Source organism: Artibeus jamaicensis, unplaced genomic scaffold, assembly GCF_021234435.1.
Source record: "Artibeus jamaicensis isolate MK-2021 breed Jamaican fruit bat unplaced genomic scaffold, CSHL_Jam_final scaffold_612, whole genome shotgun sequence".
NCBI lineage: Eukaryota > Metazoa > Chordata > Mammalia > Chiroptera > Phyllostomidae > Artibeus > Artibeus jamaicensis.
Window position 1 is genome coordinate 14,479,221 of NW_026522049.1, and position 16,444 is coordinate 14,495,664.

At 48.5% G+C, this 16,444-nt stretch overlaps 1 protein-coding gene across 1 annotated transcript in view; it reads right to left on the reverse strand.

Moving 5' to 3' along the window:
* Positions 1–16,444, reverse strand: part of HERC2 (HECT and RLD domain containing E3 ubiquitin protein ligase 2) — a 185,452-nt gene that overhangs the window by 138,407 nt on the left and 30,601 nt on the right. The window contains exons 5-12 of the mRNA XM_053658983.1: positions 10,966–11,185; positions 8,721–8,821; positions 7,971–8,127; positions 6,937–7,047; positions 3,644–3,815; positions 1,994–2,167; positions 819–1,007; positions 120–271 (exon numbers count right to left, since the gene is read on the reverse strand). Of these exons, the coding sequence (XP_053514958.1) occupies positions 120–271; positions 819–1,007; positions 1,994–2,167; positions 3,644–3,815; positions 6,937–7,047; positions 7,971–8,127; positions 8,721–8,821; positions 10,966–11,185 (1,276 nt within the window). The remainder of the gene's footprint in view (positions 1–119; positions 272–818; positions 1,008–1,993; positions 2,168–3,643; positions 3,816–6,936; positions 7,048–7,970; positions 8,128–8,720; positions 8,822–10,965; positions 11,186–16,444) is intronic.

The window sequence follows — 16,444 nt, forward strand, 5'->3', positions numbered from 1 at the left end:
CAGGAGCTGACTCTCCTGGTAGCCGACCCCTCCCAGCCCTGCCACACTTTTCCACCGGAGTTTTGAACACAGCAACACAAGAGGAGAGCATGTGGGTGACACAGGCGGGCCGTACGTACACGGTGTCCCCGTGGCCCAGCCGTCCGCCGTCCCCACAGCCCCAGGAGTACACCTCTCCAGTGGCCGCCAAGGCCAGGTAGTGGTGACCGTCGGAGTGGGCGGCAATTTTCACGATGTTTCTGGAGGCAAGACCCTGGACCAGCTGCGGGGCCTGCAAGAGCGACAGAGAGAACGGTGTCAGTGAGTGGTCCAGGGACTACAAAAACCGCACACCGCTCTTTCTCTGCATGTCTCCCTTTAACGAACCCTTGACAAACCGAAAGGACAAGGTCTGCTAGTGGTGGCCAGGCCGGCGCTGGCCCGTGCCCCACCCAGCACCAACACAAAGGGCCCCACACACTGTGTGCGTGACCAGGCTGCCCCTGAGCGAGGGGAACTCCCCACTCCAGGCAAGGTGCAGCTTCCTCTGACCCGGCCTGGCCCCCACAGGTACTCGGGCTTTCACCTGCAGAGGCGGTTTACCCGTAAGAGCACGACTGGCCATGAGCGTCACTGTGAGGAACCCTCGATCCTGGCAACTAAGAGACTCTGCCACAGAGTCTTGAGAAATTAAGATTTTAAACACAACTAATAATGTGTGATGAACAGATGCTTACAAATCTTCAGACGTCAAACGACTTAAAGATCACACCTCTGCAGCTTCCAGAGGAGAGAAGCTGCCCACCCCGGAGGCGACGGGCCCGGCCCGGGACACCCACCAGCGTGTCGCTGTTGTAGGCCTGCGAGTACACGCGGCCGTTCCTCGACAGGATCAGGAAGCGCTTCTCCGCACAGGCGATCTGCGTGACCCCCAGGGTGGCCAGGCCTTCGCTCTGAATGGGGCCGATCACGTTGGCGTAGCACTTCCATCCTATCAGCCCCCAGCCTATGACTTCCTGCAAGGACCCCTGGGAGATGATGAAGGAAGTGTGTATTTACAGCAGCAAGAACACTGATTTCTTAGTCAAAAGAATGAAGGCATTAGGACGGTGTAACACGGAGATACTGGAAGGTAAACAGATACTATAAGATAAAAACAAAGCATGTAGACAAAGAAGCTGATTCAAAACATGTGAATAACTGATAACATTTCACCTCAGGTAACGTGAGATAAAGTGACTGAGTAAGTTATTTTCCACAACACATCATTTTCACATTAAAAGTAGTACAAGTAGCCCTGGCTGGTGATGCTCCGTGGACTGAGCACCAACCAGTCTGCAAACCAAAGGGTCGCCAGTTCCGTTCCCAGTCGGGGCACATGCCCGGGTTGTGGGTTCTGTCCATTCTGCCCATGGATTGGGTGTGGACAAGAGACAGGGATGGATGCTTCTCTCTCACACTAATGTTCCTCTCCCTCTTTTTCTTCCTCCCTTCCCCTCTCTTAACAAGAAAAAAAAAAAAGCTAAACTAAAAAAAATACTTAGAAAAACCTGGATTCAAAACGAGGATGAATCCATGTGACCCCGGCAACACTCCCTGCCACTGCCCGGCGGTTTCCTCCTGGTGCCGAGGGCCATGTGGCGAGGACCGAGCGAAACTGACTGTGGGTGTGAGGTCCCCGGTGGGCCGCCACAGCTCTGAGCGGCACTGCCACACACAGCCACGTCCGGCACGCCCCATGTAGAAAAAGGCTCCGGAACCTCCCCGAGGAGGGCAGGGCGGCATGTGGCTGTGTAAGTAAAAGGGGAGACCTCTGGAGCGGCGGTAGTCCTTGAACCTGTGCCCTGAGCCGGGACCGAGCCCCCGTCGGCCTCGGCCTCCCCGGCACAATGACCAGGGGCGGTGCCTTAAACTGCGCATGCGTCCACAAGCTCAAAGCCAGCCCCACCCCAGCCAATAGGGACATGAGGAGATGCGGGAGGGTCCCCCAGACAATCAGCACCACCGCACACACCTTGTGGGACGTGGGGGAGCTGCACAGCGGGGGCGTGCAGGGCGCCGCCAGGCGGTCTAAGTTCGCCAGGACCACAACGGCGGTTTGCCGCAAGTCGATGGCGAGCTCGCTGTCTTGCGGGAGAACAAGGTACCGCAGGAAACTCTCATTGGGGCTCAGAGGGCCAGACAGGAGCTAGAAGAAAAGTACACGGGCACCGTCAGACACAGAGGGACAAGTACCACCATTAGCCTTTCACGACTCTGGATTTGGGTATTCACGGTGACCCATGATTTCTGGCCATCGGAGGAGAAATGTCACCAATGCACCGACACTACCGGCACCCCTCGCCCACGTGCTGAGGTTGGTGCCACAGCCCAGCACCCCGACGCACCACCCAGGCACCCTCCGGAGAACACTGAGCCAGCTGCACCTCCACCTGGCTTTCAAAACATGAAAAAAAAATGCTTCTTTTATTCTACATACTGGACCTGCTGGAAAAAAAACTATTTTTATTTGTGCATTATTAAATCTAAGAATGTAAAGGTGGAGCTGCCTGATTTCCATTAAAGACTGCCTCATGCCAAAAAAAATTAGGCTGAAGTCTAATCATAGATGGCTAAGTCCAGAAAAGACCTACAAAATCAAACCTGTGCCTCTAGAAAGCAGCAGGGTCACAGCGGGGTCGGGGGTCGGGGGTCAGGTGCAAGGTACGGGCAGGGCATGCTAGGCCCCCTGGCCTCAGCGTCCTGGGTCTACCGAGGGGACGTACTTCCCGTGGAGCCCGTACACCAAAGGGCCAAAGGAGTGAGCCTCTACTCCCAAAGCTCTTTTTCTAATAATTACTTAGAAGCATGCATTTCAGACTCAGCACCGTGCTCCTTGACATAACTGGTGCTCGCCCACCTGAGGTCTTCTGGTAACTGGCGGGTGATAGGACAGCGCAGAGGAGGGAGACTTACCGGCTCCTCTGCACAGGGTCAGACATGTGCCCCCTCCGGGGGACGGAGTGCGACCTCACCATGCAGCACCTCCCCTGCACCAAGCATGGGCTCCTGCCCACAGCAACCGGGCCCCAGCCCTGCGCCACCTCCCCATTACCACCACAAGTGCCCCTCTTCGTGTGCCTACTAACACGCACCCACAGGGAGTGAGCACGCCTTCACATCCTCCAGAGCATCCTAACCTCGCTCCCCCACCACAGCCAGAGCACAGCGCATGTGGCGGCTGGGAATCGCAAGCACTAGCCCCCCGAGCGCAGAGGGCAGAGTGGCTCCTGCTCAGCAGAGAGAGCATGGCCAGGTCACCAAGGTGGCAGGTGCCCGTCTCTGAAAGCGCAGGCTCATCTACACCCAAAAAGAGATTCCCCGACTACGCAAACAACACAGGACGCACGCACAGCGCGCCCCGTCCACCCACGGCCACAGCAAGCTCTGGCCACTCCTTAGTTGCTCAGAATAACCCTGCTGTGCTCATGGGGCGCTCCCCCACATCACCCGCAGCCTAGCAAATGGCCTGCCACACCTGTCATGCTGGCATCACCAAATCCATGCTCCCCGTGACCCACAACCACCCCCACAGACACTGCTCTTGTATGTCCAAGTCTAACTCCTAGGATAACTGCAAAAAGGAGAGAGTTAGTCAAATGCAAAGCCCTATTAGTGCACTTACGTGCGTTTCTCCCTCTGCGTGAGGGGCGTCCTTGCCGCAGATCATGCCCTGGAATCGCTGCAGCAGAGGGAGGAGGGGCGCGCTGGTGCCCTGGGCGGAGCGCTCGTTGTCCGTCTCCTGGGTCCCGCTGTCCCACAGCTGCAGCAACAGCAGGACGGCCGACAGCATTTGGCTGAAAGAGAAGATAGCTTTATTCTCTGGGGGAAAATAAACAGATTAAATTTTTTTTTTTTGCCATGGCCTGTCAAAAGCAAAAGCAGACACCAGAATAAAATTGAAGAAATACTTTAGATTGAACGGGAAACTAAAAAGTCTCATCCAAACAATGCTTGGTGGAAAAAGGCTAAATCTGCCCTGGCTGGCGTAGCTCAGTGGATTGAGCGCAGGCCTGCGAACCAGAGTATCGCAGTTCGATTCCCAGTCAGGCCACATGCCTGGGTTGCAGGCCAGTTCCCAGCAGGGGACGCATGAGAGGCAAGCATGCATTGATGTTTGTCTCCTACTCTTTCTCCTTTCCTTCCCCTCTCTCGAAAAATAAATAAATAAAATATTAAAAAGAAAAAAAGAAAAAGGCTAAATCTATACCACAATTTTAGTGCAAGACATCTGCCTGGTGTTAGAAGACACACTCAGAAGCTTGACTGGCAATTTCTAAAGGAAATTTCTAGGCCTTAAATTAATGATATAAAAGTAATCGCACTGTTCTGGGAATACTAGAGAGTGGAACACGATAAAGGAAGTGAAGGGCACTGCCGGGTGAGGCGGTGGGGTCAGGGACTGCGCTACCTGCCCCTCCGCAGCCACATCAAAGTCACAGCTGAGCTCCAGAACAAACGTCATTCAGAGCTGCCTGGCACCTGGCAGGATGGAAGCAACACTGACATGAGGGGGCAAACGTGAAGGGGCAGAGAGACAAGGAACCAGCAGGTCCCATGCACACAGATTGGGGTTACAAACAGAGAGGGACATCTTGGCTGCCAAGGTCCCCCTGAGGAGTGAGGGGTCCCAACACCCCAGCCCAGGCCTCCAGTACCAGGAAGAGAAGTATCCATAACTTTGGGCTATGAAAACCAGCGGGGATGGAAGATGAGTGAGACCAGGGCTCCTGGAGTCCCGGGCACTTCACTTAAAGGGCCCGCACACGAACTTTCTTTGAGTCCCTCTGAGCCGCAGCACTAGAACACCAGAGACATACTCATAAAAGAGAACGGTCCAGCAATGGGGCGAGAACGGAGGGGCAACGTCACACAGACAAAAGTGCTGGCAGAGGCCACAGCTCCTCCTCTAAGGAGCTCTCCCCTCAGCACCACAGGAGGTGCCCTATCTGAGTCTCCAGCAACCTGGCCCCCAGTTTGCCCCACCCTGGTGACCTGCAGCTCCCAGAAGGCCCCACAGCCATTGCCCCCACAGAATGCTTCAGACAGACAGCATGGAAGCACCACAACCCCACCACTTCCACAAGCAACACACTTGGGGCGGCCTCAGTGGGCACCAGAGCCCTGCTGAAGTAAGCGCGGCTCTGTGGGTGGAGCCCTACACAGCTGATCCTCCACAGGGCCAGAGGTCAGGGGTCAAAGCCAGTCTTTGAAGCTGACTGGCCTATGGGGTAAACCCCTCCCAACGACACACCAACAGAAATCAAAGCTCAACTGCAAGAACAGGGTATACAAAGCTCACAGGGATGTACCTCAAGGGCCCAGCCCAGGTGATCAGGGAGGCTCTACCACAGGACCCTATAGGACACTTACTACATTAGGCCACTCTCTACTAAGACAGAGAGTCAAAGCAGCTCTACCTAATGCATAGAAACAAACACAGGGAGGCTGCCAAAATGAGGAGACAAAGAAAAATGGCCCAAATGAAAGAACAGAACAAAACTCCAGAAAAAGACCTAAACAAATAGAGAGGAGCAATCTATCAGATACAGAGTTCAAACCACTGGTTATAAGGATGCTCGATGAATTTAGGGGAAGAGCAGATGAACTTACAACAGTATAAAAAAGAACCAGTCAAATAAAGAATGCATATGAAGAATAATTTACAGGGAATCAACAGTAGAGTAGATGAAACCAAGAATCAAATCAGCAATTTGGAATATAAGAAAGCAAAAAACACCCAATCAGAGCAAATAAAAAGAAATCCAAAAAAATGAGGATTACATAAGAAGCCTCTGGGACAACTTCAAGTGTACGAATATTAGCATCATAGAGGTACAGGAAGAGGAAGAGAGAGAGCAAGAAATTGAAAGCCTAGTTTAAAAAATAATGACTGAAAGTTTCCCTGACCTGGTGAAGAAAATAGACATACAAGTCCCAGAAGCTCAGGTAATCCCAAACAAGATGAACCCAAAGAGGCCCACACCAAGACTATTCATAATTAAAATGCAAAAGGTTACAGACAAAAAGAGAATCTTAAAAGCAGCAAGAGAAAAACAGTTAGTTACCTACAAGGAAGCTCCCAAAAGACAATCAGCTGATTTCTCAACAGAAACTATGCAGGCAAGAAGGGACAGGCAAGAAATATTCAATGTGATAAAAAGCAACACCCTACAGCCAAGATTACTCTGCCCAGCAAAGGTATTATTTAGAATCGAAGGGCAGATAAAGAGCTTCCCACACAAGAAGAAGCTAAAGGAGTTCATCATCACCAAACAGTATTATATGAAATGTTAAAGTCCTCTTTAAGGAGAAAAAAAGATAAAAATATGAACAATAAAATGGCAATATATACACATCTATTACTTGAATATAAAAAAGCAAAATAAATGAGCAAGTAGACCAAAACAGACTCATATATACAAAGCACATTTTGACAGTTGCCAGATGAAAGGGGTGGTGCGGACTGGGTGAAAAAGGTAGAGGATTAAGAAGTACAGATTGGTGGTTACAGAATAGTCACAGGGCTGTAGAGTACAGCACAGGGAATACAGTCAATAACAACCTAATAAATGTGTGTGGTGCCAGATAGGTGTGAGATTTACTGGGATGATCACTTAGGAAGTTATATAATGTCTAGTCACTGTAGTGTACACCTGAAACTAATATAATAATGTATGTCAACTGTAGTCAAAAAATAAAAATGATTTTTTAAATAAAGGGGGAAAAAAGAAAGTGAAGAAAAGCTAATTGCACCCAGGTCTGAAAGAACAGTGTGTCCAAGGGGACAGTCCTGGGATTACGGGACACCACGCATTCACTACAGTCACAAATCCTTCGGTGAAACGCCAGAAAACACAACAGCCGTTCAGATCCGGAGATGTTACCCCGAAGTGCCCGGGCCCGCGGCACCCTCACCTCAGCGTGCCTCTCTGCACAGCCAGCTCCAGCAGGATGGCCAGGGCCAGGTGCTGGTCCTGCAGGGGGACGCTGCCCGGCCCTTTGGGAGCTGGCGTTCCATGAACATCCCTGAAATGACAGCAGCAGATCAGGAACAGAGTCAGAGCTCAGAGATAGCATGCTAACATTAACGCTAGGAAGTTAAGTACATTCTCTCTCAGGGAGAAGTATATTTTTAATATCTAGACTCTAGTTTCTGAGGCTTGCTACTAAAATGGTATCGGAGATTTTAAAGTGTGAGATGAACTGGTAGGCATGTGACTGAAATAAAAGCATTAATTCAGATACTCTAAGATGATTACATCAGAAGACATATTCCAAGTTCCAGTAGCATAAAATTATTTACATCATTAGCACGAGTAGAAAAATATTTAGATCAGTTTACAGTTTCACCGACATGTAAAAAGCTAGCAGACTGTCAACATTTCTCTACACAACTGGAGAAGGATCAATTTCTAAAGCCACCTGAAAAATCTATAGGCAACCATGTCTACGCTTATTTTTCTCTGTGATCAAAGAAGCAATTTTAGCCCTGGCTGCTGTAGCTCAGTGGATTGAGCAAGGGCCTGTGCACCAGAGGATCACGGTTCCATTCCCAGTCAGGGCACATGCCTGGGTTGCAGGCCAGTTCCCAACAGGGGACGCACGAGAGGCAACCACGCATTGATGTTTCTCTCCCTCTCTTCCCCTGTCTAACAAATAAATAAAAATCTTACCAAAAAAAAAAGTGCAGACTGGGATATAAATCACAACCCAGGGAATACACTCAGAAAGACTGTAATAAAACCAGGTGGGTGCTCGACTTATTGGGGTGCTCACTTGCTAAGTTACAGAAATGTCCAAACACGGGGCTGTACACCTGAAACTGATATAATATTCTATGTCAGCTGTAATGGAAGAATAAAATTAAAAACAGCTGGGAAGGGGATGATATGCTGGAGCGCCCCATAGCGGGCACACGGCACAGGAAGGTGTGAGGAGAGGGCACTCACCCCGTCACCACAGCCCGGAGGAAGCGGGTGGCTCTCTCCACCACCTCCAGCCACACAGAGGACACAGCGCTCTCGTCAAAGAGTGAGGCCTCGGGCAGCGCTCTCAGAGCATCCAGGGATTCCTGCAACAGCTCACTGCAGAGGTCCGCATCCTCGCCTGGACACACACACGGGTCAGTGGGGGCCACCCCCCGCCTGGGCACCACCAACAAGCCATGCTGTCCCCGCCCGCCAGGAGCGAGGTGCCCCTCCCAGCCCGGGGCTGAAAGGACACCCATATTCCCACTGTCTCATTTTCTACCCTCACCTTCCCCTCCCTGAGCTCTTGCAAGGGCTCAAAAGACTAAAATGGAGGGAAGTAGTCCCCCATGTCAATTCTGTAAGACTCTGGCATCAGGATGACTAACTTTTGCTCTCCTAGAAAATACATCAGCCCCAAGGCCCTGCACCGGTTTTTATAGTTTTTTCCTTTTGATTGAACGGACTGGGGCAACTCCAATGAACAAAATTATACAGAGTCCTCGTGCACGATTCCACAACACGTCATCTGTACACTGTGCTGTGTGTTTGCCACCCCCGGCAAGTCTCCTTGCACTTTTCCTTGAGAAGCACAAACCTGAAAAGTCGGACTCTGAGGCCTGTCATGTTCAATCAAGGCAAAGGCACACGCTGCGGTCGGCCCCAGGGCCCGAGGTAGCAGCTGTGAGGTGCCGCCTCCCGGCAGCGGACCCACCTACCGGGCGCACATACCTGACCGCCAGGCCCTCCGCAGGAACGCAAAGGCGAAGGACAGCGCTGCTCGGGACCCCACTCGGGCCAGGCCCTCCACGCCCTTGCCCGGGGGCCGGGAGCTGAGGGGACACACACAGGGGGTGGTGACAGGGCTCACTCAGTCAGAGGAAAGTGCCACAGCAGATCAAAGGCATCATCAATGCATTCGTATCAAGATGGGGTCGCAGGGGTTTCTTTACGTGGCAGGGTCACGAGGGATTTTAGCTCTGTTTTTTAGAAACTTTTATCTAATGCACTTTGTAAAGGAAACGTATCCTCGTTAAGGAAAAAAAATTCAAAAAGGATTTTAAATGATTTGCAAAACTGCTCAAGAAAAAAGACCTCAGGGTTATTCGATGGGGGGAGGGGAGAATGATGAACAGATACACACCAAAGTGGGGCATTAACCCTTCTACAGTAGCCCCGACTGGTGTAGCGCAGCGGAACGAGCATGTGCCTCCAAACCAAAGGGTTCATTTCCCAGTCAGGGTGCATGCCTGGGTTGTGGGGCAGGTCCCCAGGAGTGGGGAGCACACAAGAAGCAACCACACATTAATTTCTCTTTCCCTCTCTCCTTCCCTTTCCCTGCTTTGGGCCCATCCCGCGTTGGCTGGCTGACTGCTGGGATGAGAGGCCCAGGTCGGTGACCCACTCCCAAAACTCGGTGCTTATCGTTCCCATGTATCTCTGTACACCTTTTACTACTCATATATGTGAACTTATTTAACAAAACTGGCTTCATTTTGCATATTTAAATAGTTATACAAACGGCTTCTTGCATTTTTTTCTACAGCTTTGCAGGCAGCTTCCACTAGGGGGGGTGAAGAGCATAAGGATTCTCAGTACTATTTCTAACAAGTGCCTATGAATCCACAATGATCTCGAATAAATTCTCTTTCATTTTCAGAATTTCCTCTGTTCAATGAAAAATAGATTTCAATTAGCCCATCAACCCTCATGTGGTACCGAGGAGCAGTTAGGCGCTCAGCCGCCTCTGCTCCCTAGGGAACGCGGTCTGACCCACACGCAGAGCACTTCGAGACCTTCAGACTCTGCCACCCACGGGCACCGCCCTCTGGGGTCGGCAGCCACCTCGGACGGCCGCCCTTGTGCAGTCAAGTAGGAGGAGACAAGGACAGAGCCTGCTGCTGTCACGCAGCTAGGAATCCTCCCTGTCCCGTAGTTTAATTTATCCTAAAAGTACCACTCAAATATATGACATAGAATGAGATTTCAACTGAAAAACAAGGAAATACACTACATTTAGCACATCTTGTCCCTCTGGGAGGCAAAATAATAAGGTTTTTTCCCCAGCTTTTTTCTGCCTCTTGTACTTCCCACGTGCTCTTAAGGGAGTAAAAGCCGATATTACAATCAAATAAAAGCAACTTGACTAACTATATAAAGTATGAATTCTATCCTGAAATCTTTTTGTCTAGCTTTCAGGGAACAGCTTTATATTAGAAAAATACACTTTTACACAATCTTTAAGGTTCTAACAGCTGTTAGTGCCTCAGAGAAAAGCTGCCGAGGTGTGCATCAATATAGTAAAAATCATACACCTGAAGGCAGCTCCCACAAAAATCTGTCAGATGAGGAAGAAAATGAAGCATCTAATGAATTATGCAGAAAATATTACAATCTGACTGTTCCCTATCCAGTAGCATAATAAAAGAAAATGAATATTGCATTCAGATCCCATTCTCAAATCCGCACGTGCCCTCGGGCACCTGTGCGGCAGAAACAGTCAATGACAGAAAAGGGTGTTTGAACAATGGTACCAGTTCTACAAACAGCCTGTCATTATAGGAGCGAATGGGCAAAACCACTGTGTAAGTGTCATGAAACATTCAAACAGGGAACATAAGCTTAAAACTTCATAAAGACGAGCCCTGGCTGATGTAGCTCAGTGGATTGAGCACCCGACTGCAAACCAAAGGGTTACCAGTTCGATCCCCAATCAGAGCACATGCCTGGTTTGCGGGCCAGATCCCCAGTGGGGAGTCTGCAAGAGGCAACCACACATTGATGTTTCTCTCCCTTTCTTTCCACCTCCCTTCCCCTCTTACTTAAAGTAAATTAAAATATTTCAAATACAAATTTTAAAAACTTCATAAAGATGGAAAGGAAGCTCTACCAAAAGCCTCAATTGACTTTCCTGCACAAAACAGCCAGGACTTTCCATGTAGCTGGTACCAGAATTCCTTCTTCATTTTCTAGTTACCTTTTCTTGTCTGCAGGAGGCAGAGAAACGCTGCTGCTTTTCCACTTCACTTTGACGTTCTCCTGGAAAACGGTCCTATTCAAGGCAATGAAATACCGCTCCAGGATGACCAGCCGCTGCTTGAGCCTCAGGGCTGAGAGGGTGGTGGTGGCCGACCGGATGGCCAGGGCCTGCTGCTCCTTGACCAACACAGAAAGGCATTCCTTCAATTCGTTCACGTCTGGAAAAATAAGACAGTGTCCAGCCTCTCATTATCGGGGGCTTCGTCTATTGTATTGTCAGTAAGATGGGTAATAATAATAGGTGACACACAAGTGCCCCATATGTGGCAAAATGGGTTTTAAGCACTTGACACACACCAGGTCATCTTTGCAGCCACCGTCAAGGGGCAGAACTGTGTGTGCAATTTTATGGGGGAGGAAACAGGCACAGAGAACTTGCCAAGGTGACCCAGATGAGGACACATGGGAGAGACCACTCTTGGCCACCGTGGTATACTGGCTCTCGGTAAACGCTGCAGGAATGCTTTTACCACAAAATTACAAAATTCAAAGTTACCAGCAGCACATTCCCTAGACAGAGAAAAACTCTATCCATTATTCTCACATTATGAAACCAAATTCGAAATAAAACACAGTCTCAATAAAATTGCTCAGCATGAAGACGGCGGACGGCGATACATTGGGGTATTTCAGAGGAAAATAAAGTACTTAGAATATGTGGCGCGTAAGTTCTCCCGACTGCGCATGTCCGAAATGTCCTCAATGAAGGGATTTTTAAGAACCCGGAAGACAACTACATAAATGAAAATGATTCAAGGGCCCTGATCTTCCCAATGAGCCTTAGGCGGCCTCACGCCCAGCCGGAAACCGCGCCGCCCGCGGCCGCCCGGCGGAGCAAGCGGGGCTGTCCTGCGCCTGCGCAGTCTCTGCAGTTTGCAGGCGCCGGGCCTGCGCATCAGCAGCGTGGCAGCCTCAGACCCTGAGGGGCCACAGCCACACTCACGCGGACTTCCCTTGTCTTGACACCCAGCACCTGATCGAGCTTCCCCTGTGGGACAGCAAGAGCTCCCAGAGGCAAGAAAGGGACACACCTCACCCCAACCCGGGTTGCGCCAGGGGCGGAGCCTCCCTCCCGCCCACAGGCGAGGTCACGGAGGAGCTGGTCCAGGCCCTAGGCTGGGTGCTAAGTCTGGAAAGCTGCCCAGGCTAAGAGGGCTACAGTTCCAGAAAACTAGATAACGGCACAATAAATTCCACTCTGGGCTCAAGATGAGGAAGGACGAAGGTTTACACACAAAGCACCAGTCCTGCGTCATCCTTGGGCCAGCACGGAGAGGTGTCTGAGCCCCCATGGACACACGGGACCCTTGACTGAGACAGCCAGTGTGCTTCCTGTGTGGAATTTCCGCCAGAAGCCGGGTGTAGGAAAAGCTCTGCCTTCCTGAAGAGGCACGACGTTTTCTCCTTTTAAGTAATCATATGTCTCTCCCCTGCCTGGCTGAAAAGCCCAGACACAGCCCTGAGGCTCACAGACAGCACCCATGCCTCTGGAAGTTTTAGAACTGAAAAATGTAATAACTGAAAATAAAACTGAATGGGTACCCTGGCTGGTGTAGCTCAGTGGATTGAGCGCGGGCCTGCGAACCAGACAATCGCGGTTCGATTCCCAGTCAGGGCACATGCCAGGGTTGCAGGCAGGTTCCCTGCAGGCCAGTTCCCAGCAGGGGACGCACGAAAGGCAACCATACATTGATGTTTCTCTCCCTCTCTCCTTCCCTTCCCCCTCTCCTTCCCTTCCCTTCTAAAGATAAATAAATAAAATCTTTAAAAAAAAAAACAAGAATAGTCCTTGCTTGGTGCAGCTCAGTAGATCAGTGGACTGAGCACCAACTGAGCACCAGCCTGTGAATCAAAGGGACGCTGGACGCTGGTTCAGGACACATGCCTGGGTTGCAGGCCAGGTGCCCAGTAGGGGACCCTCGAGAGGCAACCACACATTGATGCTTCTCTCCCTTTCTCCTTCGCTTCCCCTCTCTCTAAAAATAAATAAAATATTTTTAAAAAATAAAAAGGATCAGTGAACTAGAAGAACCAAGCTGCCCAATCTGAATAACAAAGAGAAAGTACGCTGGGGAAGGGGGGGCAGAAAACAACTGAAAAACAGGCCACAGGGGTTCAATAGCAGACTCAAAGGATGCAGAAGAAAGGACCAGTGAACTTGAAGATGGAGCAACAGAACTCATGTAATCAGAGCACCAAAATAAAAAAAATAAAAAAAAGTGAAGACAGATTAAGGAACTTATGAGACACCAAGCATACTAACATCATATTATAGGGGTCCCATATGGGGGGGAGGAAGAGAGAGAAAGAACAGAAAATGTATTTGATGTAAAAAGGGAAGAAAATGTACTTCAAGATCCATGAAGCCCAGAGACTGGGCTCAAAGAGACTCACACCAAAACGCATTACAATGAAAATGTCAAAAGTTAACGACAATCCCTGCCTGGTCTGGGTCAGTGGATTGAGAGCCAGACTGCAAAGCAGAGGGTCACCAGTTCAAGTCCCAGTCCGGGCACATGCCTGGGTTGCAGGCCAGGCCCCCAGTAGGGGGCGGATGAGAGGCAACCACACATTGATGTTTCTCTCCCTCTCTTTCTCCCTCCCTTTCCCCCCTCTAAAATAAATATTTTTTTAAAAAAAGAAACCTCATATTTAAATAACAAAGTGAACAAGGACAGAATCTTAAAAGAAGCAAGAGAAAAACAGCCTACATACAACAGAGTACCCATAAGTAAGAAGCTATCAGCAGATTTTTCAGCAGAAACTGTGCAGGCCAGAGGGGAATAGGACAATACATTCAAAGTGCTGAAGGAAAAACCCAACCAAAAATACCCTACCCAACAAAGTTACCATGCAAAATTGAAGGAGAAATGGTTTTCCTTTTTAACATTTTATTTATTTATTTTTAGAGGGAGGGAGAAAGGAAGAGAGAAAAATATCAATGTATGGTTGCCTCTCACGTGCCCCCCACTGGGGACCTGACCCGCAACCCAGGAATGTGCCCTGACCAGGAATCGAGCCTGCAACCCTTTGGTTCACAGGCCAGCACTCAATCCACTGAGCCACACCAGCCAGGGTAGAGAGATAGTTTTCTAGACAAATGAAAACTAAAGGAGTTCATCACAACTTAACAGACTTACAAGAAATGTTAAAGGAATTTGATTCAGCTAAAAAGAAACTAATTAGTAACAAGAAAACATACGGGGTCCGGAAGAAGTAACGCCTGCTTGAGTGTGGTTGGTGGGGTAATAATATGGGTATAATAATGTATAGTTTTAATTTAAACATTTCACCTAAAATGTCCCATATTGTGCTTGAGTGTTGTTAAGTTACAGAACTACTTGCTTATGTGTGGGAGGAACGCCATCCTGCAATATTCTCCTCTCCGCCGCAGATGAGAAATAAGTCGTCCCGAACACAATCTTGCTGTTCCAGTGGGAAAGGGATGGTGACTCCTCCAGCAGGGAACGCCCCGAGCCCTTCTCCCAAATGGCTTTTATTGGGAATGGTGTGTGTAGGTGCACACATGCATAGCTCATCAATCAATGTCAAAAGGCTACAGTCACACAAAAACAGGCATTACGTATGGATGACAATGGAAGGAACACAGAGGTCTGTCACAGGTCAGGGTCTGTGAGTCATGCTGATGCCAGAGGGTCTTTAAGACGAGTTTCATGAGGTAAGGAGTTTACCATTTATGCCTTGAACTTAAACATCCGGTTTATGTCAACAGATCCATACAAAGCAAAGCAGAGCAGGCTTCAAAGGATACAATGTATGTATGTATCAGGCCTGATTCCCATGGGGACCCTCGGTGTTACAGTCGGGTTATGGCAGCCACCTGCGTTACCTGGTTTTTCAGAGAGACTTACTAGCCCCTTTCAGAGCCTGCTCTCGAGGGGCTGCAATCTCCAAAATCACACAGAGCGGTCCCCAGCAGTTATGACTTTGTAATAGAAGATTTCATAATAAAAAGGGGGCACTGTTTGTGCTGGACTCGATATAAAAGTAAAAATAAAAGTCTCACTGGTAAAAGGTAAACATATACTAAAGGCAGAGGGTTAATGACATATAAAGCTAATATAAAATTTAAAAAGCAAAGGAAGTAAAAAACAACAATAATAATGAACAGATACACAAAATATGAAAATATGAGTTATGACATCAAAACATAAAATGCATGGGGAGAGTAAAAATATACAGCTTTAAAATGCAGTCAAACTTATGTAGTTATCAACTTCAAATGGACTTTTATACACATAAGACTCATGGCAACCACAGAGCAAAAACATACAGTAGATACAAAGGTAATGAGAGAGGAATCTAAACATACTACTAGAGAAAGTCATCAAACCTCAAAGGAAGAGACAGCAAGAGAAGAAAGAACAGAGAACTACCAAATAGCTGGAACCCAACAAATATGGCAGTAAGTACATGCCTATAAATAACTACTTTAAATGTAAATGAACTGAATTCTCCAATCAAAAGACATATGACTGAATGGATAAAAAAATAAGAGCCACCTATATGCCACCTAAAAGAGACTCACCTACAGGTGAGAGAACACACAGATGGAAAGTGAAATCATGAAAAGAGATAGCCCACACAAACAGATACCAAGAGAAAGCAGGTAGCTATACTTAAATGAAATAGGTCTTAAAACGAAGAGTGCAATAAAAGGCAGGGAAGGGCATTACACAATGACAAAGAGCTCAACCCAAGAAGAGAATGTAACATTTACGAACATTCATACACCCAACACACAAAAGCGACTACATGGATAAAGCAAATATTAACAGCCTTAAAAAAGAAATGGCAACAACTTTTAAAAATACTACAGACCACCCCAGCTGGTGTGGCTCTGTGGATTGAGTGCTGCCGGTCTGAGAACCAAAGGATCACGGGTTCAATTCCCAGTTAGGGCACATGCCTGGGTTGCAGGCCAGATCCCCAGTAGGGGGCGCATGACAGGCAACCACACAGTGATGTGTGATGTTTCTCACCTCCCTCTCTCCCTCTCCTCCCCTCTGTCTAAAACTAAATAAATAACATCTTAAAAAAAAAAAAAGAAAAGTTAAAAAAATAAAAGACAGAAATGGGCAAGAGTATAATAATAATAGGGGATGTTAACACCTCACCTACATCACCCAGCTATAAAAGGAAGCATCAACCTTAAATGCCTTTATAGGCAATGTGCACCTAAGCTACACTAAATTCTTTTAAAAATATTTTTCTTTCTTTAATAATAAATTAACCTTAGCTTACTACATTTTTACTTTATAAGCTTAATTTTTTCACTTTCTAAAAGATTTTATTTATTTATTTTTAGAGAAAGCAGAAGGGAGGGAGAAAGAGAGGGAGAGAAACATCAGTGTGTGGTTGCCTCTTGCACGCCCCCTACTGGGGTCTTGACCCAC